This window comes from Melospiza georgiana, chromosome 9, assembly GCF_028018845.1.
Source record: "Melospiza georgiana isolate bMelGeo1 chromosome 9, bMelGeo1.pri, whole genome shotgun sequence".
Lineage (NCBI taxonomy): Eukaryota > Metazoa > Chordata > Aves > Passeriformes > Passerellidae > Melospiza > Melospiza georgiana.
Window position 1 is genome coordinate 17,147,961 of NC_080438.1, and position 27,763 is coordinate 17,175,723.

The following is a 27,763-nucleotide window of genomic DNA, read 5'->3' on the forward strand; positions in this document are numbered from 1 at the left end:
AAACAGAACTGCCAGGGTTTCAGAAAAAAACCCCATGATTTTCAGCAAAACAAGCTTGGAATTTAGACAGGGAATACGAATCCCAGTATATAAACGTTTTCTTTTTTAAATGAGTCTGGGCTACAGCATATCATGCAAGGTAACGAGAGCAGCGGGTGAAGATCACCCCGAGCTCCGGCACTCCGGGAAGGCGGGGCCGGGCATGCCCGCGCTGCAGTTCCCGGCCGGAGCGCTGGAGGGCGCGGCAGCCCGGCCGAGCCCACGCGAACGTACTTGGCGAAGTCCAGGTACGAGACGTGGCCGTGGTAAAATCCCGGCTTCATCTCCTTCCACGAGGTCACGTTCTTCACAAAGCGCACCTGCCAAAGGGGCAACAAAAAGCGTTTCTGTGTGCCTCATTGCATTTACCCATACACGGCCTTTCCTGCCTTTTAATCTTATAATGCATTAGATTAAAAACTCTATTTTGAGTATTATAAAGAAAAAATAGTGGCCCCTAAAATAGACTTTCCTGCAGCATACAGATGACTGATTTTAGGTCATCAGAACTGAATGATCAGAAACTAACAAAACCAGAATACAGCAATCAGAAAGACAGTCCAAAGAAAACTTTCACAAAAACATCAGCAAAACAAACATTTATATTTTTATCAGTCCATTTTATTTGTAATTGGAAAGGAATGAAGGATTCTTTCAGTAGAAATGCAAGTACGTATTTTATGGAATTGTCTGTCTGATCTGATATTCAGTCCCTCAAATAAAAGTGTACTAGATTTACAGCATGTTCTTAGACTTATTTTATTGGGATATAAGAAACAAATCTGATGGTTCATTTGCTCTTCCATCCCAAAATGCAATGCACAAGTAATCCAGAAATGTTATAAATGCCTGCAATGTAAATCAGATCTACAGTTTGCTATTTTGAATAGTCATCTTAAGCCTAACATTTCAGTGAAACTTTCATGCTAAAGCATGAAGTAGTCCTTGAATGAGGGCTGATAGAGTACTTATTTTGTTCTTTGAAATGTAAAGCTATTCCTATTTTTGTGAAGTTTGCCAATAAGACACATGCCCCAAACCAGAGAGTGTGATCAAATTAAGTGGGACATGCAAATCCTGATAGAGCTTGGCTTTACTAGATGAACAGAATATTCTAACATCAAAGCATGTAACTGGAAGTTATTCCAAAACTAGTGAATTGGATAATAAAGAGAGGATGATAAATTTGTACTGCCCGAGCTGTCTGACAAAGATATGCCATTTCTAAGGGTGTGAATTAAAAGATAATGTTCTCTGCACATCTGCAATATCTTTTCTGTTATACAGAGAAACAGATAACCACAAAGATTCTAAGGTGAAACAAGAGAGACAAAAAAGCAAAGAGCTCAAGACAACACATTAACTACCATTCTGTAAGGACAAGTACATTAAGAGTGTCCTGAAGCATAATATTTACTATTTGTTATAACATACCAGTTGAAGATTTTAAGAGGTGAGACTGGCCTGCTGCTGTTTCTTCAATTGTGCAAAACTCATGGTCTATGATTTAAGAGATTGGTAACCTTATTTCTTTAAACACTGGCTCTTGGACGCTCAGATAACAGAAATTTATACTAATTTTTAATAACAGGTAACACGAATTTTTTAGTATACAAGTTTCACAGTCAGTGGCATTACAAAATTTAAAGCATATATTGCACATTAAAATGGCAGCAAATCTAGCTGAAAAGCACTGCACAGTGTTACACAACGGTGTTTTATAAACTGCATTGGCTTTCTGTCTGGTTTTGTCCATAGCACAAACTGTTAGTATGGGACTTTGAACCCAGTTGAACTACCTTTACCTTCAGTAAATAAACTGAAATAAACCACAATTCCATTCACTGTATCTTTCCAAAATTAATGACAAGATATTTTCAGTGGAGAGCCTCAGCTATAAATACTTCTTTACCTGGCAAAGATATTTCCTAAATACACAATATCAATCATCTTTCCTTCCCTCACCCACAAACCCCAAATGTCATGATTGATTGATACAACTCTCCAAGTAAACCAGTTATGCTATTTAGGCTGTGCAGTGCAGCCCACATACTAAAGTGTACATTTATGTTTCCATGAATGAGCCTTTTGAAATCTTGTATCATCTGGGATGATTTCTAATTTCAGTTCCTAATAGACTTGGACTAGACATAAGGTAATGTTAAGTACAAAATCATAAGTTTTTTGTTTTAGATCCCCATGCCAGCCATCTGGCATCAAAATGTAGATGTTTCAGGCCTCTAACACCAACCAAGCTAAGAGAAGGCTAGGAAGGTTTTATAACACACCTGTGACATTTACATCGGTCTTAGGATGGACCTGCAACATGCTGAGCCCCTGAAAACTATAGTTTTTAACACCTATAACTAGACTGCAGGCAAGAGATTTTTTTTTTCCTCTCATAATTTGCAGCATTCCAAAAGCCAGAATTGTTCCAGGTCATGGATAGCCTAATGAGTCTGGATTCACACGTTTTAGGTCAGAGATGAATATTGCTCACCGCTTCATACTGTTAAATATGATCAATTTTACTTTTCTTTTCAGGGCTTAGCAGATACTGTAGCTTTCAAGAGACAGAGCAAGCTTCTCCATCAGAGCCCAATTGAATAAAATTTGAGGCGACTTTAAAAGTTCAGATGGACGTGAATGGAATTCCTGTGAAGCTGTTTCAGGGTGCTTTTATATAATCAGCTACAAAGTTGCTTCACAGCCTTCAGTAAGTGGGAAATCAGCTGAGGTTCACTGAATTAAAAAGCCCGATCAAAGGTACTCCAGGGGCATAAGATGTCCTGACAGGTAAGTTAAACACATTCAGTTTCTAGGACAGCAGGAATTTAAAACAAGTCCCAGTGAGCCAAAAGAAGGAAAAACCCAACCAGCATAGCTGGTCTGAGAAAAAGCCATGTGTGCAATGAAAGTGATGCTCTAAGTTCTGATCTCTCTCCAGTAACTGCAGCCATCAGTGCCTCTTCCCTAGAGTCTGACTGCACACTCCCACATGAATTCATGCACACACAGACACACTCACAGCCACACACACACTCACACAGGCACACACATGCATGTGTGCACATGTGTGCAAGAGTGTGTGTGTCTAATTGTGTGTCTGAGTGTATCTGATGTATGTGCATGTGACTGTGTTTGTGTCTCAGTGTGAGAGTGCCTGGGTGTGCACAAGTGTGTGTGTGCTAGTGTGCAAGAATGAGTCTGAGTGTGTGTGAGCATGTGTGATCTAGCTCTGAACCACAGGTCTGGAATGCTGGAACAGTCAAGCAGCACACCTTTGGCTGCATGCCATGAACAACCACAAGTAAGCTCAAGGAAAAGGACAGCTGAGAATCAGTTCTGTGAGATGGTGAAAAGATGGAGTTCACCAGTTCAGCCATGGTACAGCCAGGATACCTGCCTTGAAGGTACCTGCCTTGTACTTTTCTTTCTTTCTCAGAAGGAAAAGTACCATTGGCACACATGCAGCATTTGTACTCAGTAGACTATCTAACTCCAAAAGAAAAATTCTTAAATGTCCACAAGCACATATCAGTACTTCCATTTCTTGCAGAGTTGCTGCAGGCTTTTCACTTGTTCCACTTCTGACAGCCACTGAAACCTGCACTTGCAGAGGAAATAAGTACTACTAAAAGCCACTATGACTGTGCTGGCCTCTGAGAGACCAACTGTTTTAGAATGCACTTGGAAGCAAGATAATATATGGTCATGGTGCTCTTTAGAGAAAAATTGAGAGAGAAACTGAAGGAGAAAAAACCCAAGAAACAGAAGCCAGCAAGCTGAGGGACTGAAACACTGGATAATTGTAGCATTCATAACAGTACAGAAAATGTTCTCACACCCACTTTTTAAATAATATATCAAGAACACATGCTGTAATGCAGAACAGTAATTTAATTTTAAGTGCTTTCAATGACAACTTCACCATGTAACAAAAGCAATAAAGTTTGTGTGACTGGTATGCCATCCTGATGTGACACAGGCATTCTTGTATGGACAAAGTGTCACTGCTGAAACATGCAAGCAGCAAGTAAAACTCAACCAAACAATTACTCTGATTTAGTTAAGAAAAGCACACAGGTCAGAATTGCAACATGAGCAACACAGCACTCAGCTTGCTGCAAAGAAAAAGCCTGGCCTGGGGAAAGAGGGGCAGCTCCCAGGATCCTGCTGCCAGAGGTGCTGCAAAAGAAAGGAAGGCTCCTGGGACAAGTTCCACCTGAAAACTAAAATGAGTGTTAGGAACTCTTATCAGTTTATCTCAAATCAGATAGAGGCTATATTTGGAGTGGATTTTAAATATCATTTGTTTCATACTGCATTCAAGAAGTAAAGGTTTCACATATGGGCTGAGAACCTAGAATCTGTTACAGAATTACAGTAGTTTGGAAGAGGTACAGGAGAAAAACTGCACAAAAGAACACTCACGAATTTACAAATTTCTGCCAGGCCTGAAGCAATCTTCACCTTACCTAGGCAGATTTGCTTAAACAAACAATATCACTAACAGAACAATTTTGTCTCTATGATATGTTTATGTATTTTACTACTGGCACATATACACCTAATGCACCCAAATGAGCTATACTGGTGAAGGTGGCATATGAATATGCCATGCTAATCTAAGCCCACACAGAGTAAACACCATGAGCTACCACTCAGCACCCCTTCCATCTCTTGAATTATGCAGCATGACTTGCAATGGCAAGGTCTTATCTCCGTGTATTGAAGGTGAATAATTATTTCTGCATCTTTGAACAACTATGCAATATATGAAGTTCTTCATTGCCAGCATCTTCCAGTTAATGGCCATCAAAAAACAGTATCAAGTGTCTAATTAAACTACATTATTTACCACCTTGGACAAGAGCATAGTATCAAATGAAGGTAGGACTGACAGTAGTGTATATGCTCAGCACAGACAGATTTTCATTTTTCAATAGATTATTACAAGAGGGAAGATGAAGAGTTTCTATTTTATAAAACTAAGCCAGCAAAGAACAAATTTTATTTGAATTAAGTTCAAACAGATGTAGAAATTTAAGGTAGCCTGTGTTTAATTTATACCTATTCAATGACTAGCTCTCCTATCCTCCAGGACAGACTTCCATTTCAAAAGACACCTTGAAAGAAACAGAATTTGGTGGGAAGTGCAGTACTAGGTATACCTGACTTGAGCATGATTTTAAATTAATAATTAATAGGTTTATTAAATCTTTTGAAAAATCATCCAGCTCTTAGTGCACAGGTCTTTAGTACTTGTTCTTTGCAGTGGACAGGACTTTAGTGGTGACTACCAGACTTCATAATCAGAGTAATCGTGTATGACAGTACCACTTTCATATGTAGGAAAAAATTTTACAGGAGGAAATACTCCACAGTAACATAACTCCGCTATCAGAAAACAGATTCCAGTATCACCAAAATCCATTATTTCCTCTGCACAGAGATCCCTACCTAAACCCTCCTCCAACATACAGAACTGGAGGGCCTTCAGCATCTGCTTCCCCTGGCCCAGTCCAGCTGTGCTGAGCTGCTTCAGCCTGCAGACATGCACTCAGAGGAGCTGGACAGCTCAGAGCTGACATGCTGCAATGCAGAGCAGCTCCTGCCTCTGCTGCATATCAACTTCAGTGATCAGCATACAACCAGCAGCAGAGAGCTCAGAAACATTTGTTCTACAGGCAGGGATGATGACAGTGATGTTTCAGATCTCTAACCTGGATTCTCTGCAAGTGCACTCATGATGGCCAAGGAAATATTAATGAAAATAAACCAATAAACCTACTTCCTCACCCCAGCCTAATAAAAAACATGGCACTGAACCCTCATCTTTTTAAAATGCAGTAGCCATGGTCATTTCTAGTCCGGTACTACAGTGATTTTAGTGAAGATTTTAATGGATGCTAAGTGACCTGTCCTTTGCAGAGCAAGCTATTTACAAGCACTTTTCTGTGTGCTTTTTATCACCTGTGAGACCTGACCAGCCCCAGTACTAAAGACACAAGTCTAGCCCTGACAGCATGGCACAGTGCCTGCACTATTCAGAGAGCAAATTGCCTAAGACTGCATTCACTGCAGATGGAGATGACAGGCAAGTTGTATTACACAGCCAAAACAGTTCTAACAACAAAGGTCATTTCTACCCCAGTCATGCCCCTTTTAGCTTTGTTTTTGTCCAATAAACAGACACTTACCACCTCCAGTAGCCAAGCAAAAGCCTCAACCTATTAAGAAATAATATTCTCTACAAAGAAAATATGAAAACATTAGATTTCATTTATATTGGAACATGTGACAAAGAAGTTAAGTACATCAGAACACCCAAGTTTACAAGAGCAAAATTTTTTTCCTGTGTTCTTCCTTGGTTTCATAAAGACATCCCAAATTCAGCAGCTTACCTGATCTTGCAGAGACATAACAGGGTTATTTTTGGTTGTATTGATATGTAGAACATGGTATTTGTTCTTAGCACAGAGATCATAGGCAATATTTGTGAAGGATGTGCTGGCAGTCTTGGGTACTCTGTTGTAAATAATCACCACATCATCTTCCTCATCCAGTGTCACATCTTGTCGGGGACCATCGACTGTGTGACGTTGCTCTATTTCTCTGACTTCATGCCTTGCAATAGCCCTTTCTGTTAAGGAAGAAAAACATAAAATTTCAATGTAAGTCTCACCAATTCTGAAGTTCAAACCTTAGAACACAATCTGGTGAAAAGCAGCAACTCCTGAGCAATAAAGGAAACACTAGCTGTAGTATGTATTTCTGACATATCTGAACAAAACTTCATCAATAAAAATGAAGGAAAGACAGTCCAACACAGAACACAAAGCCTAGAAAACAATATGCTTAGGGAACACAGAGCATACTCTGTGACTCACACTGATGTCATTATCTTTAGAGCCACCATCTCGAAAGGAAAGTCTATAATGCGCTATGAAAATGGTGACATTCCTGAAATATGCCACATGATTTCTAAAATACCCCTAGTTAAAAATTATAATGGAAGAAGATTTTATTAATTTGAAGTTTGACAAGAATAGAAACAAGAAGTGCTTACAAAACAGGTAACAGACTCAGGTTTTTTCTGTTCTAGACAAGTATGCACTTTAATACAATTTGTAATACAGATGTGAAAACACTTTTTCTCACTCATGTGTGGTGATACTGCCTTTAATAATGTATTCAAAGAAATCTGCATTTATCAATAGTGTAAGCTGAAGTTGATATCACAAGAGTAACCTGTAATTCTCTGTATTATTTTCTTTTACAGGGTATAGCTTTTTACAGATGACACACTTTTAATAGCAGCAGCAGCTCTTGACCTTTACTTCCCTTGATTCTTTAGGCAGTTTCTTCTATTCTCTTTCACCAAATCTCTTTAATTAGAACATAAAATCACTTCCAAAGCAGAATCATCAAGCTGTGAATAGCCTACCCTGTAATTCCACGTAAATTGTCTTAAACCACAAAATTCCATCTGTCTGAAATGCTTCAAAGCTTAAACTCACTCACTCTCTCATATGCTCATATCTCACACCCCATAACTAAGTTACATCAGTAGGAAAATGTTTGTAGGAAATGCTTATTGAGTGTATCTCAATTTTCCACATGACATCTGTTGCTCCCCACTATATCAGTCACAGTTTTTGCTCCTTCCTTTCTCATTTGCTACCTCTCCCATCAATGCTGGCAGACGTCCTATTTTGGAAAGAGATGAGGCAACAGACTCAGGTTTCATCTCTCTGAAGATGGCTACAGAAGAATGGGGCTGGCAAGTCTCCCCTTCCTGCCAGTAACAGATTAGAGGAAGCATTCAGTAGGGAACACAGTTAACTATGTGGCTGCCCAAGGCTACACGGATAGTGAATACCACCTAGAGAGGCTGAAATGAAACACATTTGGTTGGTATTTTCTACACTAGAGTAGGAGATCTAAGCCAGATTTAATCATATCTGCACAGAACCCCAGGGCTGATAATACTTCCATGGAAGAGGGAAACATTTGTGAGAAAGAGACATGATTTGCAAGAGGATTTATGAGAAGCATTCTCTAATGAGGTATTTTAAACCTTGATGATTCAAGAATTAGTGTGATAAGGGCACTTTAAAGACCATGCATAAGATATAAAACTGCATGATTGGATGCAATTAGCAGAAAGGCTATTGCATCCAATCACCTTCAGCTTTCCATTGCAAGAGGGAAAGCAAGAACTCAGGTAAGGAGCAGAACCTTCACAAGCCTGATGTATACAGACAATCCAATTATGAAAAAAAAGGAGGCTTTACATTTCAAGCTGAAACAAGAACTGATCTTTAAGATGAAGCACTGAAATCACCTTTTTGAAATAATTGTAATACTTAAAAAACAAAATCTGAAGTGAAGGATATAAACTGCTGAAGTGCAAGAGGAAGCACCTGGAAGTGTCTAACCTGGTCAGCCACTCTGAGGGCCTGTTTCATTCTAGTCTACAAGTAATACAGTAATGAAAATTGCAAATTTTGTAAAAGTGCACATTTGTTTCCCAATCACAAACAGTTGGCAGTTCTTCCTGTGAAGTCAGGAAACTCTTCTGCTACTTACTGAAAAGGCTGTTTAACTCTTAAAGTGATGCATGATGCATATTGATTTTTTTCTATTTATGAGGTTATTTAATTTATTTGGAGAAGGGAAGAGGTCCAGTAATGGTAAGCTGCAACTGAGAATAGTCTTTGGGATACCCATGTAATCAGAAGTTAGAGAATTTGAGGAGTTAATGGGCATTTGATTAATTACTTCATTTGCTCTTCTATAAAATTTAAATAATCTTAGAAGAAGCAGCCCTCTAATGGCTGAAAAATGAACAATATGTGTTTAGAAATATGGCAGAAAATGCAATGCCTTAAAGATATTTGACATGTGGAAGATAGGGAGGTGTATTTACTAAATATATATCATGTTTACCAAAACATCTCCTTAGATGACAGCCCTGCAAATATAACTTTGATTACAAGAACCTATCTACATAAGGTTGGACTGGTTTCACTGAAAACAATTTTTAAAAATTCTAAAAATAAGGATGGGTGATTTCTTTCCTCTCAGAGATTCAGTGGACAAAATGTCCCAAAGTCTTATTGCTTTCACTGCATTCTATTTAAACCTCGTGTTGTAGGAAAAATACTTATACAAAATTATTAAGAGCCAAATGCTTAAATAGGGTTAAGATCATACACTCTAAATTTCACATTATATAACTACACCCATTTTAAAAGATATATGGCATTTAAGTAAGTGATACCTTTGAGTACAAGGCAGGTTTTCATAAAACTATAATACAGGATAATTTTAAGGCATAAAATAGTCTGTTTCACACTGTTTTATTATTGCTTGTTGAATTTCCCCAATTGTAATACACAATATAATTGCTACACCCTTGGGATAAACTCTGTTCTGTCATCTGCAGCTGTCCTGCACACAAACTTTCATCAACTGCAAGGACAGTTTGCACACAGGCAGCACCAATATGATCAGTGTAATAACAGTTGCTGAACTGATTATTTACCAGCAGATGAATTACTTGCAGAAAATCCTTAGTTGGCTGAAGTAGCTGCTTTGTAAACAGGAGAACAAGTTTGTTTTCTCACCCATTTGTCTACATGTTCTTCTAAATCTGCCTTCATCCTATTTCTGTAACTCAGCCTCTTGGCGTGACTTACATTTCTTGAGCCATCCTCTTGTAGCAATAAACCACAAAATATCATGGCTAGCAACAAATTGGTATGCCAGTCAGATGCTACCAGAAAATAACACATAATGGGCAAGTTATGTCTTCTCCTTCAGCAGAAGCACTAATAGCAACATTTCATCCATACGCCATCATTTCAAGGTTACTGCCCTTTCAAGTCAAAGCAGTTTCTCAACAAGCTCAAACGTTACTAACAAGAAATACTTGGGAGAGAAATGGACAGGCCAAGGATCCCAACTAATAAAATCACCTGTGAAAATGCAGTAGACCCATACATACTTCTAAAAATATTTGAAAACCCAGCTGAACCATATTTACATAATTACAGAAACAAATCACCCAAATGAACAATATTTAAATAATTATAGAAACAAATGACTGGGATCGTAAGCAGTTATTAGTCTACATTCCTTGCACATTCAAACAGATAAATGTCTTTGGTTAAACAAGCTTATTAGCATTGACTTCAAATCCAAGAATTAACTGCATAACTGCATACAAAATCTTCCCAAAGAAAATAGTGTGTCATGGATTCTAACAACTTAAAGATTAACAAAACCAAACATTTCAAATTCCTCACATTTTTCACAGAAGCATAAGAATCTCCTGGGATTTCTGAACAAAGAAATCCATCAAAATCAGAAATTCTTCTTTACCCTCTAACTTAGCACTTACCACTCTTGATGAAAGACACATTTAGAGCCTTGCTGGCTGTCAAAATCAAGTTAAAGTAATTGAAAAAATAATTCAGAGCATGCGGCTCTACTTTCCCAAACTATGTTCTTTGTCCTCTACATCTATTTTCCTTCTGTATGTATCTACAGATATTATTTAGGCTCTCTCTTCAATCTGACTTATGTGCCTGCCATGCTTCATTGTGAAAGTGCCCACCCAGACAAGGAAAGACTCAAGTGTTAAAATAAATTTTAGCTCAGCTGCCTTCGAGTGGTGCCCAACAGAAGAAAAAGATGTGGATTCAAACTTCAGCCACACTGGCTTGAAGTGAAGGAACTGGACAGCTGGCCTGGACAGCACTGCCCCTGAGCAAACTGTTGCTGTATATTTACATTGCTGGACACCACATTAAACCAACAAACAGCCTTCCTGGAGCTGGCAGCACCAGGGGAGCCAGTTGACTTGGTGTGTCAGCTTGCTTCCCACCTTGCTCCCAGGCCAGTTAGGCAAGCAGCTCTCAAGCTGTCTCCATGCCCAAAAGCTTTGTTAAATGCATGACTGGCCTAAACACTGAACCCAAGCAGGACTGCAAACCTACTCACTATGGACTCCATTCTCCTCTGCCCAAGAATGAGAACTAAACAACAGCTTAAAACAGAATCATAAATCTTAGCGAAGGTGATGTTGGGAATCATTTTCCACACCCACCACATACACACAAAGTTTAGGTATCCCAGCAAGCATGGTTATTCTCAGAAATAATATATTTACTTATAGCAAATATTTTGATAAAACAGCATCCAATAAAAGAGAAAAAAATAAAAGACTTAATTCCATCAAACATGAAAATTTCAAAAGTTTGTAAATGCTTTAAAACAGAATGTGCATACTTAAAACACATCTTCAGCTCTAACTACAGCACCACTTCCATGACTCCTGAATACTGCACATAATGCTAACTGTAAAGTTAGGTAAAGATCTATGGAAGCAAAATGTTTATGCACCATGATGTGGTATATTTGAAAATAAGCATATGTCAAGCAGCTCCATAAGCTTTCCAACTTCAGATTGAACTGCTTTGCTTGACCCGAGTGTTGACTTCAAGTTGATGAATTATCATGAGAACAAACACAACAGTCACCATTCATTTTTGTTTTCTCCTAGTCACTTGCAATTTCTTGTTTCCTTGGGACAAGTAAACAGCTGTAAAGAGAAGGATGTAATCACACAAGGAAAAGCTTTGTGACTTTTCAGAACACCCAAACTGTCAGTAATCTGTTACGAAGCACTGTGACTATGATAAGAGCAAAGAAAAATCAGTTGCAAACCAGGGATTTGTTCTCTAAATAATAAACACCAGCTGAGTATATAAAAGTGGAGTTTGCTTTATTTACAGTGCCTTAATATCTTAATGCAGGTCTCCAGTGTCAGCAAGAGAAGTTAATGGAACTGTTTCTTACACACACGCAGTTGTCACAAGCATTCCACTATACAAATATGCATGTCACTCCTTCAAGAAAAATCCAATTCAAATAGTGAAAAAAAGCAAGATCAATATAGAGTGTCTGACTCTATTTAGTAAGGCAGCCTGGAGACTGGTGCTTACCTACATATATTTGTTATTTATATACATGAGCTGTCTGCCGCCATACAATCACTTACTTTTTAAAAAGGGTATTGACTAGCAAAAAAGCAAAAAGAATCACTAAACTATCTGTTAAATCATTCAAAGGCCTATATGTAAGAACAATGCTGTATTCTAGTAAGTCACATCAGGTTTAATAAAACTAATTGCTAAGACATACTGTTATTTGCAACATATTGCACTTATACCCCTGCTTGTCTTCACACATCTTGGCTAAACTAACCTAATCTGGAAAACAAGCTATTGCCATCTGCTCTAACAGCCAAAAAAGGAAGACAGCAAACAGCACTGCCTTCTGATCAGAACGGCAGCTGACGTGCTTAAGGTAGAAGAGCTAAACATTTTACTAGGAATCTGAGCAAGTTGGAGTACCAAGAATAACCCTACAAGAACTCTGTGTAGCACCAACAGATAGAGCGTGATATTTGCTAAACTGACACTGGCTATGTATAGATTAAGCATTTACAGTGATAAACACGATTTCTAACCTTAATGTTGTTATTGGAGCTTGTGTAAAACAGAAGTTTTGAAAGAAGTTATAAAAAACAGAAATGAGCCTGCGTGCTGCATGAGCCCCACGGTTGTTAAGTCATTACAGAATTAATTTTAATTACATTTTAAAAATACTGATTAGATAAGCTCTTGATTATATTTTTTGTTTTCTTTATAGAAACTATTTATCTTGGTCTTAGCTTAAGATCTTCAGTTTAATTCTATACCCTGGGTGCTTTGTACATAAATCAGAAGTAAGTTTTATTTTTCCCTCAAAAATGTGAATTGTTAATCAAGATATTTTCTACTTCACGTAGCTAAAATATCAACATAGATTAAATATATTGCTTTATCTTGTTTTCCAGTCTAAGGTTTGCAGCCTAAAGACCTCATCTGCAAGATCAAAAAGATAAAGCATGAATAAAGATAAGCTCTAACAACATATAGACCACTTAAAAATTACATTTCAGGAACATCAAAGCCATTTTAAGTAAATGAAAGTACAAAAGCCCCCCTATTTTTAATTAAATGCTAGAACTACAACAAACACAAAATTAAAACGTTTTAATTATCTCTGGAAAACTCTTTTTGCTGTATCCTTCTCCTCCTCACTTTAGTCCAAGCTATTCTCAGCAGAACAATGAATAGAAATACAGGCAGTATCAACCTTGTTCCTTTATGAATAAAATAATCACCTGCTGTAAGGGAGCCCTTCCCCTTTGACTCTCACAGGACTGAAAGGAGCAGAGGCCCTGTGCACCCACGGAGTGCACAGAGGGACCATTACAAACTCCTCTCACCACACACCCCCTGGTGCACCCTGAGGTTCAGCTGGACTGTCATGAGAGGTGCCCACATGAAATCCTCAATACCAGTTTGAAACCACGCATTATAGAACATTTGTGACACAACTAGCAGCTAATGCAAACCTTCCAGAATCATCTTCTCCATGCTAAGGAACAGTGGCAATCATATTTCAAATACCTGCATATCAACATCACAAATATAAATCTCTTTGTAGCAGACATTGATTAGTAAAATCACAATTATACAAGCAAGAGCTTGACGTCATTTCATGTCAGTGTGATATGGAGCTCCTTGTGCTTGGTAAAACAGAAATAGTCCAGGCTAGTGATGTGTACAGTAAGGTGGCTTTGTACAAAAAACTTCCCTCTGGCAGGAGAGCCAGCTGGCTCATTGAAAGCCTCTTGGTGTTAATCCTGATTTAGATTGGATTAAGCTTTTTAATTAAAAGGAATTCTTTTCCTACACGCATGAGAAATATTCTGATCTTCTCCCAGATCTTTTTTTTTTGAACAAGGACTATTTGATGAAAATTTGTCCAGAAGAAAAGGGCAAACCATTCCTTCAACTGCATCTCAGGTACCTGTTACAAAACGCTAAAAACAATTCCAGCCCCCTGCTCGGTATTTTGGTCCCACACAGTGAGGGATACAGCAGATTTGTATTCATCAATCTCTACCAATGCTTCCTAACCACAATACAGCACAATTATTCATTATCAGAAGACATACCATCACTGAACTTACTAAAAGTCAGAACTGCCAAATATTATGCTGGGTAAGGCAATGCCACTGAAATAAAGGACAAAAAGAATTCCCCCAATAAGTCCAGAGAAAAAGAGGAATTAAGATTCTCTTTTGATGTTTCAAATTCATTAAAATACTCATTTTATGATGGGAAAGTGTATTTAGCTTTACATACTGCTTTGTTAGCAGTCAGAATTGCACAGTATGCAGAGTTGACTGGTCCTGAGAAAAAACCAAAGCACTCCAAACCAAACACTAGGAACACCCACATATTTGGTCAGATTATCTTTTGCAGACATTAAGACTTTCAGTGGTCAGATTTTATTTTATACAAGCAAAGTAATCTGCTTCCAACAATAGTCAATAGGCTAAAATCTAGCATTAACCCATTTCTAATAAGGCTGAAGCCTGCAGAGCTCTAGAAGGCAATAATGCTTTTGCTGCCATTGAGAGCGGAAGTGTTCTGAACTGTCAATACCAAGGCACTGATGATGCTTTAATTTGGTTTTAAAGAAATATTACACAGTCAGCACAGCTATGAATAGCAATGCTAAAACTCTATTTTAAAGCAATGGTTTGTGGAAACGTCACTGCCCGAGCTCCCAAAGACACTGTGACTTCGAGAAGTCTGTGCCCTCAGCAGAGGTGCAGCTACTGGTCTGAAGTCAGCTTTCCCCAGAGAAGCTGTACAGTCATAACACTTCTTTCTATGCCAGTATGAAAACTACCAAATTAATCTAAAACATTTCCTCTGTGTTCTTCACATATCCATTAATGAACCCAAATTCTCCTGAGGTGCTTTTGGTTTAAGTCTCCAGTGACCATCAATGGTTTCTGTATATACTATTTAAATTTCCCTTGCTGTTGCATTAAGTCTCCACCCTCAAATTCCATAAGCCTCAATTACTACTTTTGCATATATGAATAGTAAGGTTCACAAGTTCATTTTTATGTTAACAAGCTGCAACCATGTAAAGATGTATATAAATATTTGTTGGTAATTCTAATAAAGCATGTATGAAAAAACACACTAGTCTTCCCTTCTACTATATGAAATCAAAGTTACTACTTCAGAATTTTAAATCAGGAAGCTATTTTAATCCAAGCCATTACTAGGGGCAGGGCCTACAAAAGCACTACTATAAACTTCTGTGAGAGGATATACTGATTGATACAGTTTTTTATAAGAAATGCATTATTTATCTGAGATACTTCAAAGCAAAGAATACCACTGGTGAACTCTGATGACACATCACCTTCCAGATACATGTTACATAGTGAACTCACTCTTCAGACTGAGTGAGCAGAGGGAAACTTGAAAAGGACTTCTTTGTCATGATATAGACTCTCCGGCAACATTGTTAGATAAAGAATAAAATAAAATAAATTTTTAAAATAAATAAATGGAAATAAAATAAATTGAACTTTGACTCCTGATACTCAGCAAATTTAATTGCAGTGGTTAAAGAGGGAACTATCCATGTGACATCATATTATGGTAGGAACAATTCATACACAAGCTTGGGCAGAAAAGATGGAGGGAAAGTCAAGAGGCAATAGTCCTCTATAGTATGACGTGGTGCAAAGGAAGCTCCATGATGAGTGAACACTGAAAATGTGCATACTCTCATCCTTCAACTCCTCAGTTACTGTTCTATATCTACTTCATCATTTTTATCTTCTGTTACAACTCACAGTTTATCTTTAAAAAGGCAGAAACACTATGGCTGTATGTAAGTTGTAAACACTAACTTCCCTAGTGCATATTAAAATAATTTCTGAAATCTTATTACTTCCACATTCCCAGATTAAAGTAACTTAGTTTCCAAACAGCCACCTCAAAATATTTTCACACCTCTTCTGACACCTAGTTCATACCAACTTATCTTCTTCTCAGGAAGGCAAGGATATCTTGGGCCGACATCAATATGCAGGGTTAAAATTGACTCAGGGTAAAAATTCTCACAACGTTTCATACATCACACTATCAATGAGAAAATGGGTCACTTTTCATCAAAGGGAAATTCTGTATATAAATTGTTGTAGATCAGGACTTCACATCTCTGTACATTACTAGCCTATGACCAACTGAGAAGAGAAATCTTAAGCAAGATCCAGGGTGAACCACAGCACAAATGCATAGTGGTTTTTTCAGCAAAACTATATCAAATTTAAAGAGTTTATTCTGTCCAAGTGGCCTCCCCTCTGTGCTCCCAAATGTGAACATATTATCCCAATGGTAATTTGGTTAAAGTAGCAGCCATTTATTCCAGAGGCTGTGGAGAAGGCCCCTCTCTGTAGTCAATGCCATAAGACTGCAACTACAACAGGTGGCAGAAATTTCACTTGACTTTACACGTGGTACTTAAAAAGTATCTGGGAACTTCAGTAATTTTGTACGCACCATGAACTATTTTAACCTGTTATTCTCTGAGGTACAATTTCTGTAATATATTGACTTCTAAAAACTGTTTACAATTGGACAGAGTAAGTTTTATTTCAAAATAGAACATTTTCCGTCGAACGAAAAAGCACAGAGCTGCCACAGCTCTGTTCTGCTCTTGCGCCTTCCAGCTGCTCAGAGGGGGAAAAAAGAGTCGGTTTAGGTATTGTGAGGTTTGTTTTTAAATCCTGTCTCTCAGCACCTGGGAAGCAGAGGAGTTTCTCGCTGCTCCTCCCCAGGAGGGAAGCTGAGTGTGCCACAGAGCCAGAGAATCTCCTGGCAGCAGCGGGGGCTGCGCGGGGCCCGCGCCGGTCACTGACACAGGCTCCGCGGCGCGGGCCGAGCCGGGACCCAGACTGGCTGTCTCTGCACATCTGCTGTGCAGACAAGCACTGAGAACAATCCCTGCTTTCAGCCCAGATACAAACTCACCCAGTATATTCATCAAAAAAGCAGCTGAAGCCATTAGCTTTCATTTTCCAAAATGATAGAGACCCACTCCCGCATGACTACGAACGTGACTGTTCCAGCTTCTGAACTTGAGATGGAATACCCCCAGCTCCCTGTGAAGGGTCACCCTGTGCAAAGCACACAGCCACACGAGGCAAACCACAGGAAATCAGCTTACCCATTGTAAACAGCTCTGAATTGATAACAACTGAGCTGCAAAAACCCATAGAAATTCACATTCACGCCACTAAAACAACTGCAGCAAACTGTCTTGGTGAAAGGAAATTCACCACGGACATGAAACACACTTTTTTCAAGAAGTGAGAGCTCTTGATAATAATTATTTAGGCTATTACAAAGCTAAAACCTCACTAGGCTGAGCACCATTCTGCTGCTCAGAAGAACTTCCAGCCCAATCTGGAAGTCACAGACAGCATCCTGGCTCATTTAACACACAATACAGCTGTCCCTAAATTAGTCCTAAACTGAAAAATATTAAAATGATTCATCATGTTAACTTTATTATTCAGATTGTCATTACATGTGAAAGCAGGAAACTCTCAGGCAGTACAGGTATTTCAAGGTTACTTGATTGCAAAGTTTAAAAGCAACAACAATTCACCATTTATCACAAAATAATTTGGGTTGGAAGGGGACTTGAAAGGTCATCTAGTCCAACTCCCCTGCAATGACTTACAGTCAGTTGTGCAAAAATCAAGACCAATGTGATGAAGAGCATGAACAACACACGGAAGGTTTTTTTATTCACTGTCTTGTTTTCTCACCATGCAGGAACACGTGGGTCCCATTACCAAGTCCTTCCTCCCAGCTGAGAAGGTGGAAATCTTCACTGTAAAACATATGCTGGCACGCATCTTTCAAAAGCTAGAGTTTTAACAGTTTTATTAGTTAGTCTAAACTACCTGAGTTCTCAGAATTAAAGCTGTATCTGTTACAATAAATGCTCCCTAATCTAGTTGTCACTAGCTGAGAAACACACTGCAGAGATCAAAGAGATTTGCAACTAAAAACATTTAAACAATTTTCCTCTTTCTGTTGCCTACCTGAATCTAAGGATGTATTTTATTTTCTTATTTTACCATAGTAGTACAACTATGCAAACCTTTTAAAAAAATACTGTCATTAGAAATATGAGGCACTATCTTTGCTAATTAGTGGATATTTTTGCATCAAGAAAGCTGTCTTTAAAATGAGTTCTGTATCTTCAAAATTATATGAAGTACTAATTTACAAAAATAATTAGTATGTACAACAATCACTTGAAAGCCTATCTCCTGCTATAGGACATTTCCATTGGGCAGCAATCTGGACTGCATTATAAGACACTATTATACATGAACAGATGGAAATCATAAACTGATATTTAGCTACAGATTTCCTGTCAGAAAACTTATATAAAAAGAAAAGAAGGAAATATGCTTAACATTTTCCATTAGCCAACATCAAATCACTGAAAAAAACAGAGGCATCCATGTAATGTCTATGAAACAGCAACCTATTTTAATCCGTATCTTTTCATGTTCCTTACAAATCAGATAATCTTATTTATGCCTATGTTTTTATCCTTAGGCACACAACACAGGATCAAAACCAATAAACTACCTATAAAAGAGCACACATTTCAGTCACAGTTAAAAATTAGGACTTCTCAGGTTTGAATTCTTACTAATGGCTGAAAATCAGTCGAAGCCATTGAAGCGCTTCAGAGCTTCACAGGTTTGTCAGAACTGATTATTGTATCACAGGCCAAAAATGTATTAAACTTTCCCATTATAAGCTGTAATGAACTGTCTTGGCTAGATTAGCAAACACATTGTTTATATAATTCAGATATGAAAGAAACTCAAGTTGCAAAGATTTATGTATGGAACACCAAACTACTATGAAAATAAACTGCTCCCTTCATTTAAAGGCAAAGTAATGTCAGCTGTTGCAATCAATATGACTATCTAGAAATACAGTATTGTTTTGGATTACACTTAATCAGAACCTTCTGCTTCACTGCCAGGATTTAAAAAGAAAAGTAAATATTAATGCTATTAAAACACAATACAGAGATCATCTGTTGCTGAACATGCCACCCAAGATGAATGGGGACTTTGGGAGAAAAGGTACAGCTGTCATCTGGGTCATGGGAGCTGTATTTCACAACTGATAAAATTGATAACTTCAGCCACCTGTAAACTAAAAAAATCTCCAAAATATTATTTCACAAAACATCAGAATACATTAAGTACCACATGAATGTTTCCTTCTGCAGGTAAGTCAATAGCAGTGTAAATTTTTAGTCTGCACGTAGACTGAGTTTGCTATTTTCTTCATGGATTTACCAATGAAAGCTTGTAATATTATTATTCTACACATTCTGCTTCGTTAATTTCATTTTCTTTCTGCACAAACACAATACAAGAAAAGGAAACAGACTTCCTTCTGTTTCAACAGTCTTAGAGACAAACCAACCTTCAAGACCACTGATGATCTCCAAAATGATTTCAATGGAGGGCCTTACTATTAATTACTCTGGGCTAACAACAGTTAGGGCTTCAGGCACAACCAAGACAACATACCTAATTCCCCATTTCATTTGGTGAATTCGTGAGGTCAAACTGCATTAAACGTGGGGAGGAAGGAAACTAATTGGAAAGGAAAAATAATGTGTAAGTTGACTATCAATTAGAACATGTTGTGTTATTCCACACTCCACTAAAGAGCCAACACTGCATCCAGAATCTCTTATATGTATATAAATTCACATTCAACAGTTGCATAAAAGTTCAAAAAGTCTGTGTTATTATTTACTGAGAGCTGGGAATAGTCTACACAAAGTAAACCTGGCAGCTCACAGCTATCTCAAACTTACCCTTGGGAAGGGCACCAGAATTCTGCAATATTTGTCTGAACATAGCTAATAAGCCTAGTCATTCATAATTAACAATGTTCTCCTTTTATTTTACATTATGCAGCTGAGTAAGAACTTGTCTGTTAACCCAAACTGAAGAGAAGGAATCTGAAGGTTTACTGAATACCACCATTAAGACATAACCACAGCTCTAGCAAGTGAAGTTAAAATAAAAATAGCCACAAAAAAAACCACTAAAAAAGGTGGGAAACCATCTTAAGGAGTAGAAAAATATACCCCTATATACTACAATGAAAGAACACCAGGCACTCTTCATAGTTACCCAGATGCACTGGAGGTAAAGAAGTAGTTCTTCTTCCAAACAAACAAACAAAAAATCCCGCAGTTTCAAAAGCTTTTAAAAGTTTTTTTTTAGGTAGCTTTTAATAGACTTGACTGGGAACACTCTGAGGCCAGACAGCAGTGAGCAGCCTGAGGATCCCATCTTCCAACCATTAGGCTTATGCAATCTACTGCCTCAGCCTTTTTTCTATAGCTGCTTTATCAAAGAATAAACAAATATTTGTTTATAAAGCCGCAGGAACTTGAGGGGAATGGACATGTGGCTTTCTCTATCAGAAGAATGAGAGTCTTCATCTATCTTTTTTTATGTAAGGCAGTTGAGATAATGTTAGGTCTTGTCCTAATGGATTTTGTTTTAGTATCTTCCAGCTCAGACGTAATATAACATGACATACAAAAGGCTTGTGAACAGGCTGAGAACACTGGGGACATCACTTCAGCTCCCCCTAAATTCCCTCCAAGCACAAACTTCTGCTCTACAGAACATACCTATTATTATAAAATTACTCAAGCTATTTCTTTGTCCATTTATTAGAGACTGAATAGGAACCAAGAATACAGGACCGCTGGTCTGCTCAGAGAAGGTTTACTAGGATGCAGCAATACATCCAAGTGAGGAACCAGAGGATCTTCCAATATACTTGGTATTTGTGCTGGCAGCCACAAACAACAGTAAACAAGTTTTTTGATTGCAGACCTGTGAACTGAAGGGGTAGAATATATCATCCAATTCCTTTCTTCTCAAAGCTCTGCCACTGGGAAAACAGAGCACTTCTTGTAGAGGAAAAAGGACCTAGTACTCAATTCTAGTACACCCTAAAACAATTCCCAAATAAAAAAACCCCACCAAAGTAACTCCCTGCCATCAACACCAAAACCTGCTGATCAGTACATGATTATGCCAAGTACTTCATAATGAAGTTAACAGTTGTAGTTTCCAGCTATGACAGCCCCACTTGAGTTCTGTTCACAGCTATCAGTGTCTTCTCAAACACACCTTGTCGCCTCTCACTGGTGTCATTTCAAGCACCAAGCCTGCAGCTGTTCAGTTTCCAGTGTCAAATCTCCCCAGTACTTCCTAAACCCTCTGAAGCTCCCACTCCTCTGTCTTAAACACACCCAAATGTTAAGATGCCCACATACAAGCTGCTGTTGCCTAGTTTCCATTAACAGCTACAAATAAAGTAACAGGAATAAAGCCAAATACTTAGGAATAGAAACACTATTATTCTGATCTAAGAAAATCCACATTTATCAATTCATGCAGAAACAGTCTCCAAATTAAGCCAATAGCAGTTGAAAGACAGCTCCCCCAGATCGATCACACCTATAGAAAATTAACAAAAAATATTTTTTTATTTCAGTTAAGAGTTTTTTCTAATTTACATTTTACAAATTCTATCCCTTAGCCAAAATTTGCTACCTCAACTTTGTTAAAGTTTATTCTGCTTTAAAACCCAGCAGGAAAATTAAACCCCTTCAAGCCATCCCCTGCCTTCTGATAGTGAAGGAAACACTGGGAGAGATTATAAGATGCAATCACAACTTACTGAAAAATCACAATAACAATAAAATCACAACAATATTAATAAAAGTGTAAAAAAGAGTGTTTTACCCCAAAAGGGGATTGACCACAGAACAACCAAAAAAGCTTCCTGAAGACAGCACCCAGTGTGGTTTCCCAAAGGCAAGATGGTGACTGGCCCTGTGGTATATGGGAAAACAAAGGTTTAGCTTCCCCCAGACCAGTGGGAAAACAGGGACAAGGCAGAACCTGGTGGGACCGGACAGGGCTTTGAACAATCAGCTGAGGCCTCTCCCAGCCTGACTTTGTGGAGCAGGACTGGAACATTTGGTGTTCCAGCTGTGGCTCCAGCAGCTGCAGCTCGGGCCTCTCGTGGATCCGCTGGGCTCCGTGCTGGCCTCTCTCTTCCCCTGCTGAGAGCCACATCTTGGGCTCACCAGCGCTGCCTTTCAGCACCAAACCACAAACCTGCAGCTCAGAGGAGCAGGAGAAGGAGGCACCAGCTGTGGAGAGGGGCTTGGTCCACCAGGCTGACCCAGTGCTGGTACAGCCCTCCCTCGAGCCCGACCTTTGCACTTCCAGCTGCCTCCTGCAGACACCACAGGGCGGTGGTAAGGAATTAAACAGCACTAGAAACTCCAGCCCTCTTCTCTAGAACCACAACTTACCTCTGGTACTTACCTCTGGTAATCCATATACAGTTCCTGAAAAAAACCTCACTTTCACCCTTAAAAAGCTGTCAACACTAGACAAACAGAAATCACTTGGAAGTATTTCTTCTTAAGCTCTCATATATGTCAAAGTCTAGATAATCACTAGGCTGTGGCAAATGAAACTATTTGGGTTTGTTTCAGTTGTGTTTGTTTTGTGCTCTATGGTGTATTTTTAAAGATTTATCTCTCAATCCAAGTTAGTCATATGCATTTTTATACCTATATTTTGCTACAGAAAAAAATAAAAAAGAGAATGAAAAACTCTTTTACAGAATAAAACATTGATATAGCAACATGCAGATGACTAATATACAGATTAGGCGCTTGAAACAGCTTCTACTTCAATCATCATTTCCCTATTCAACTATTCTGTAAAATGAAACCAACCCTTGACTGACAAAAAATACAAAAATGTCAAATTAAAATATTTTTTTAAGTTCCAGACATGTAATAATCTGCTGCTCGTAGTGGTGGTCTATAATTATGCAACAGAGATATAGCATACTTATGCAAATGAAACTTCCACTAAGGGATCAATTTCTCCATCCTTGAAGTGCAGAGACCCAGCAGAATATCTTATAGCATTGAAATCAGAACTTAGAGTGGAAAAAATTTGTCAGTAAAAAAAATTAAATATGCTCGTATATATCTGAAAGAACATGTTCAAGACACTAGAATTCTGATTTCAAAGTGAAAACAATCACTCTTCTGTCTCTCACAAGGAGAGCCCACTGTCAATATGTATTTTGGAACAACTGTTATAAATCAGCTTGCAATGCTGAATGAATGCAAAGGTTCCTAACAGTGAATTCGTGTCCTTTCAGAAAGGATCTGGACAATTAAAACATTGCTGATCCTTCTCAAAACAAAGCACACCATCACATTCTCATTATATAACTTCAGCTAATATGTACACTTTGTACACCAGTAAAACTCTCTGTAAAATCAAACCCAGTAATAATCTTTATGAAGCTGGCCATTAAACTTGTGCTTTACCACCAGAGTGCTTCCTTCAAAGTATTTATGGTAGAGGTGATAACAGATATCTCCTGCTTTTGTTTAGCTTTCCTAAAATTCCAGATGCCAGCGCAATGTGTGTCAACTCCTTTGGCCTCTCAATTACTTTACAGAAGAGCTCAGGCAGGCACACAGCAGAGCCTGGGAAGTACCTTCTTAACAGGAATGAGGAATGGGCCATGTGTCTGCTCCTCCTCAGCCCCAGCTCCCATCTTCGCCTCCTGTCACAAACCCATCTCCATCAGTGGTTTAAGCCAGTATGGTAAATCACAAACAGGTGACAGTTTTCAATGGAGACACAGCAAAGAACTGAAGGAAACCAAGGACTGATGCACATTTTCAAGGCCATATTGAAATATAGCAGATTTCACCTTCTAGGGACAAAGACTGATTCTCAGTTTGATCCTCTTACTATTTTTGCTTCGTCTGGAAAGAAGTGTTAGAAATTCTAGGAGAAAGGCATTTTGTTTAAATTCTCTGATGCTGTGGAAATGTCATAGTCATCGAGAAGAAAAGGCTAGGATGGCACAAGTCAGATCACTACTTGTTTTGCATAAAGGCAGTTGAACGAAAAATTTTCTCAGTAAATTCATGTGCTTTAATCAAACAATTCACAGGAATAAAGTCACTATATATAGATTAATATTACAAAGTGAAAGCAAGTTATCATTATTTTGCTATTACCGGTATCAATTCCTTTTTTCCCCTGTTGTTGTCCTACAGGCTGTACACACAGACATACTATTTATCCAAAAGAAAATGAATTTTCCAAGGTTACTGCAGAATTAAGGGTGCAATCCAATCGTCTGTGTTTTAACACTAATAACAGATGGCTTATCTAAAAAAACTGGTTTCTACCTGTGTGAACCAAGTTCAGGGACAGAATTTTTTCACGGAGTCTGCATATGAATTTGATGACAATTGAACTGGGAGAGTTAACTGAGTACTGCACTAACTGAGCCCACAGGAATGGCACTGAGTTTCACAGCAGGCCCAGCAGTGCCATTATGGGCACGGTCAGTGCAAAGGGATAAAGGACACTGCCACAGAAACAGGAAAGTGATCCTTTGGGGGCTTTTTTCTGTCTTACCTCATTTTCCTATGGTCTCATCTTTCTCACTTTTCCATTCTACTTCCCTGTGCTCTGCCACATCATCCTGTGGCCAAAACATTTCATGGGAGCCAATACACATTTCTCTTACCACATGATCTCCTCCTGATTCCAGAAAGGTGAATGCAAACTTTTGGGCAGTCAATTAATAAAACCAAGAAATACACAACACTCTTGGAATCAAAGAGGAAAAACCCAACCAAAACAAAAAAAACCAAACCCACCGTAAAAAAAAAAAAAAAACAATGGAAAAAACCCATGAAAATTACATAGCCCATACAGGTTGTCCATGACTGGTATTTTCTTTTTAATTCAGAGTGTCACAAATTATTTTCTTAGGCCTCCTTCCATAAATTTTAATACAAAGTTCCATTACAAAGAACAGAAGCAGCAAACAAATAAGATCTGGCATCACCTTGTCTAAAAATAACTATTTCTACCTCTATGTGTATTTCTCTCTTTCTCTTCAGCTTTAAGCTGACTAGGTTTCTAGTCAATGTTTTAACAACAAAGAGAGGAAACAAAACAAAACAAACAAAAAGACCTGCTTCCTTTAGGATGCAAGTCAAAAAACTTCAATGATCTTTATAAGCACTGTTACTTTTTGGTTCCAAAGAAAAAGTGGTACCAAACCAGCAGAATAGAATTATGACTCCATGAACAGCTAAAAATGGAAAGTGATCCTCTGAATTAAAAAGTTGAGGAAGATTAGGGAAAGTTCAGATAAGATCTATGTCTAGAGAGCTAGCAATAGGAATGAGTTATAAAATATCAATCTATAAAACATTGTAAAAGAACATTTAATATAGAACTTGTAGTAGAGATAGTTAACATCAGTTTTCACCATGACAGCAGCTTGTATTTAAACTAGTTGTTAAATTTGTGTTAGACGTGCACACAGTAAAAATTAAATTTAAGACCTGCCCTTTTCCAAATGTTAAGAACAAGTACTTGATTAACATTATGTAAATGTATTCCTATTTTTATCATGACCAAGCAGAAAATGTTCATTAAGATGCAAACACAATATGCTGAGAAACTGTCAGTCCACCTCTTTTGCAAATTATTCATTAGGAGTCAGGCACTACATTAACACAAATTTCTATGACAATAAATACACACAGATCTGAAGCTTAATGCAGGATGAAATGATGGGAACACTCACATTTTGAGTGTTTTTAAATGTGTAACTTTAATACACTGCTATGTAAAGTTTCATGACTAGTGATGGCCTGATTTGTATTTTGTGAAACAGCATACTTGATAAGATAGAACTTTTTGGCTGTTCCCTACTACGACTATTAACTTAGTCAAAAGTTTGTAAAGCATTCTAATAAAAACTCCTGCATATTTACATTTTGACGCAATGAAGAGTACAACTACTACTGCTAGAGTTTATCCAATGTTTAATCTGCACTGGAAACAGAAATCAAAATTAGTGAATATGCTTATAAAGATTAAATAGACAATGTGCTTTTTCATAGCTTTAAATAAGCATTAAAAGAAGAGAATGCCAGTTGCAGAACAGGTATTTCAAAGTAACAGAAAAATAAGTATAGGTTCTTGTTTGAAGTCGGTTCTTGTAAAAATCTTCACAGATGTGATCAGAGGAGCCATTTACCACATCAAAGGAATCTACACAAATACTTTTTAAAGCAGCTCCATGAGGATGGCACCAAGTTTTCATGTTTGGCCAACATAAAGCAGTGGTTCCTTCCCTTCTCCTTCCTCCAGCTACCTCCCAGACTCCACAACTGGGGGAATAATCAGAGGGAATGTACTTGGTTAGAACTTTACTCTCTGCAAAACAAATCTGAGTTTCTGATAGCTCAAAAGGCTTGATGAGCCTTTCACCATCTTCATAGTCTTCCTCTGGCCTCTTTCTAACAACATCTTCCTTATGTTGTGGCACCCAACTGTGTTACTAAAAACATCTTTCCAAGTCTACAGAGATTCTTTTTTCCCCTTTTGGAATACCACAAAGGGCTGGAATGTTGCAAGAGAGCTGCTTTAAATGCCCTGGAATCTGGTCTTGTTTCTTCTCTTTCACTTCTGTGAATTACACCACACTTTACTTACCAAACTGAGAAATTAGTGCAACTATTTACTAAATGAATATTGTTCTCAAAGCCTGAACTCCTAGCAAGAAGAGTGCTTGTACTATTGAACAGAGACTTTTTCATAGAACTAGTGAGAAAGAGTAACATTGCTGATACCAAGAAAGTGTCATTGCATTTACCTACAGCTTTTGGATTCTAAGCTGGAGCACTCCTAAAAGGAAGTATGAAAGATTTTTAAAAGTAAAGAAAAAGAAGGAAATATTTCTGAAAAGTCTCTAACTAGTATACACTGGTCCTTAATATAACAATTGTAATGTGACCATCTACATTGTTTTAGTCCATGATGGTGCTTTCTTGTATCTTTGAAATTTCTGGAGTGACCACAATGACCACATCTACCATGAGACCTGCATGCCTCCAGAATTTGGGGATTTAAACTCCTAAACTCTCTTGAGATAGGAAAACTAATTTTTCCATTTTATAAACAAGGAAGCATAGAACAAAGAAGCCACTTGCCCATGCATGCACACACACAGCCCCCAGTCAGAATTTAAAGCCAGACTGCAAAAATCCTTGCCTCAGACCTCAATCATAGTATCAGTAATACAGTTCTCTGTAGCCCTCACTGACACAAAAGAGCAGCTGATATTTCAAGAAGGGTGTCCTGAAATCTTACTCAAGTTTGTTTCTCAGAAGAAAGACTTCAGCTGCACACCAGAACATACACATTTTATTTTCTATTTCTTCACCAGAATGTTTTGTCAAATGGCTAGATAGGATTTATTTTGCTGCAGCATCACCTTATGCCCTACTCTGATACTAATGCAGTTGTCTAATATGCCTTAAATTACCTGTTTGGGCACCTGACACTGAGGTAGCTGCACTAAACCTGTGTTAAGTTTGAATCTTGCATATGGCAGAAGGTCAAGATAGCAATGAATTATCTACTCTGGGTAGATAATTCAATTACATTATTGCATTAAGTACAATACCTATCAAAATCTGTTTAATCACCAGCGTCCTTTGAGAATGACAATAGACATACAACTATCAAGAAAATAAGAATCAGCAGTTAAAAGTTTAC

At 38.0% G+C, this 27,763-nt stretch overlaps 1 protein-coding gene across 1 annotated transcript in view; it reads right to left on the bottom strand.

Moving 5' to 3' along the window:
• The window catches only part of HS2ST1 (heparan sulfate 2-O-sulfotransferase 1), a 78,200-nt gene that overhangs the window by 14,156 nt on the left and 36,281 nt on the right, over window positions 1-27,763 (bottom strand). Inside the window, exons 2-3 of the mRNA XM_058029873.1 lie at window positions 6,447-6,685; window positions 274-359 (exon numbers count right to left, since the gene is read on the bottom strand). Coding sequence (XP_057885856.1) covers window positions 274-359; window positions 6,447-6,685 — 325 coding nt within the window. The remainder of the gene's footprint in view (window positions 1-273; window positions 360-6,446; window positions 6,686-27,763) is intronic.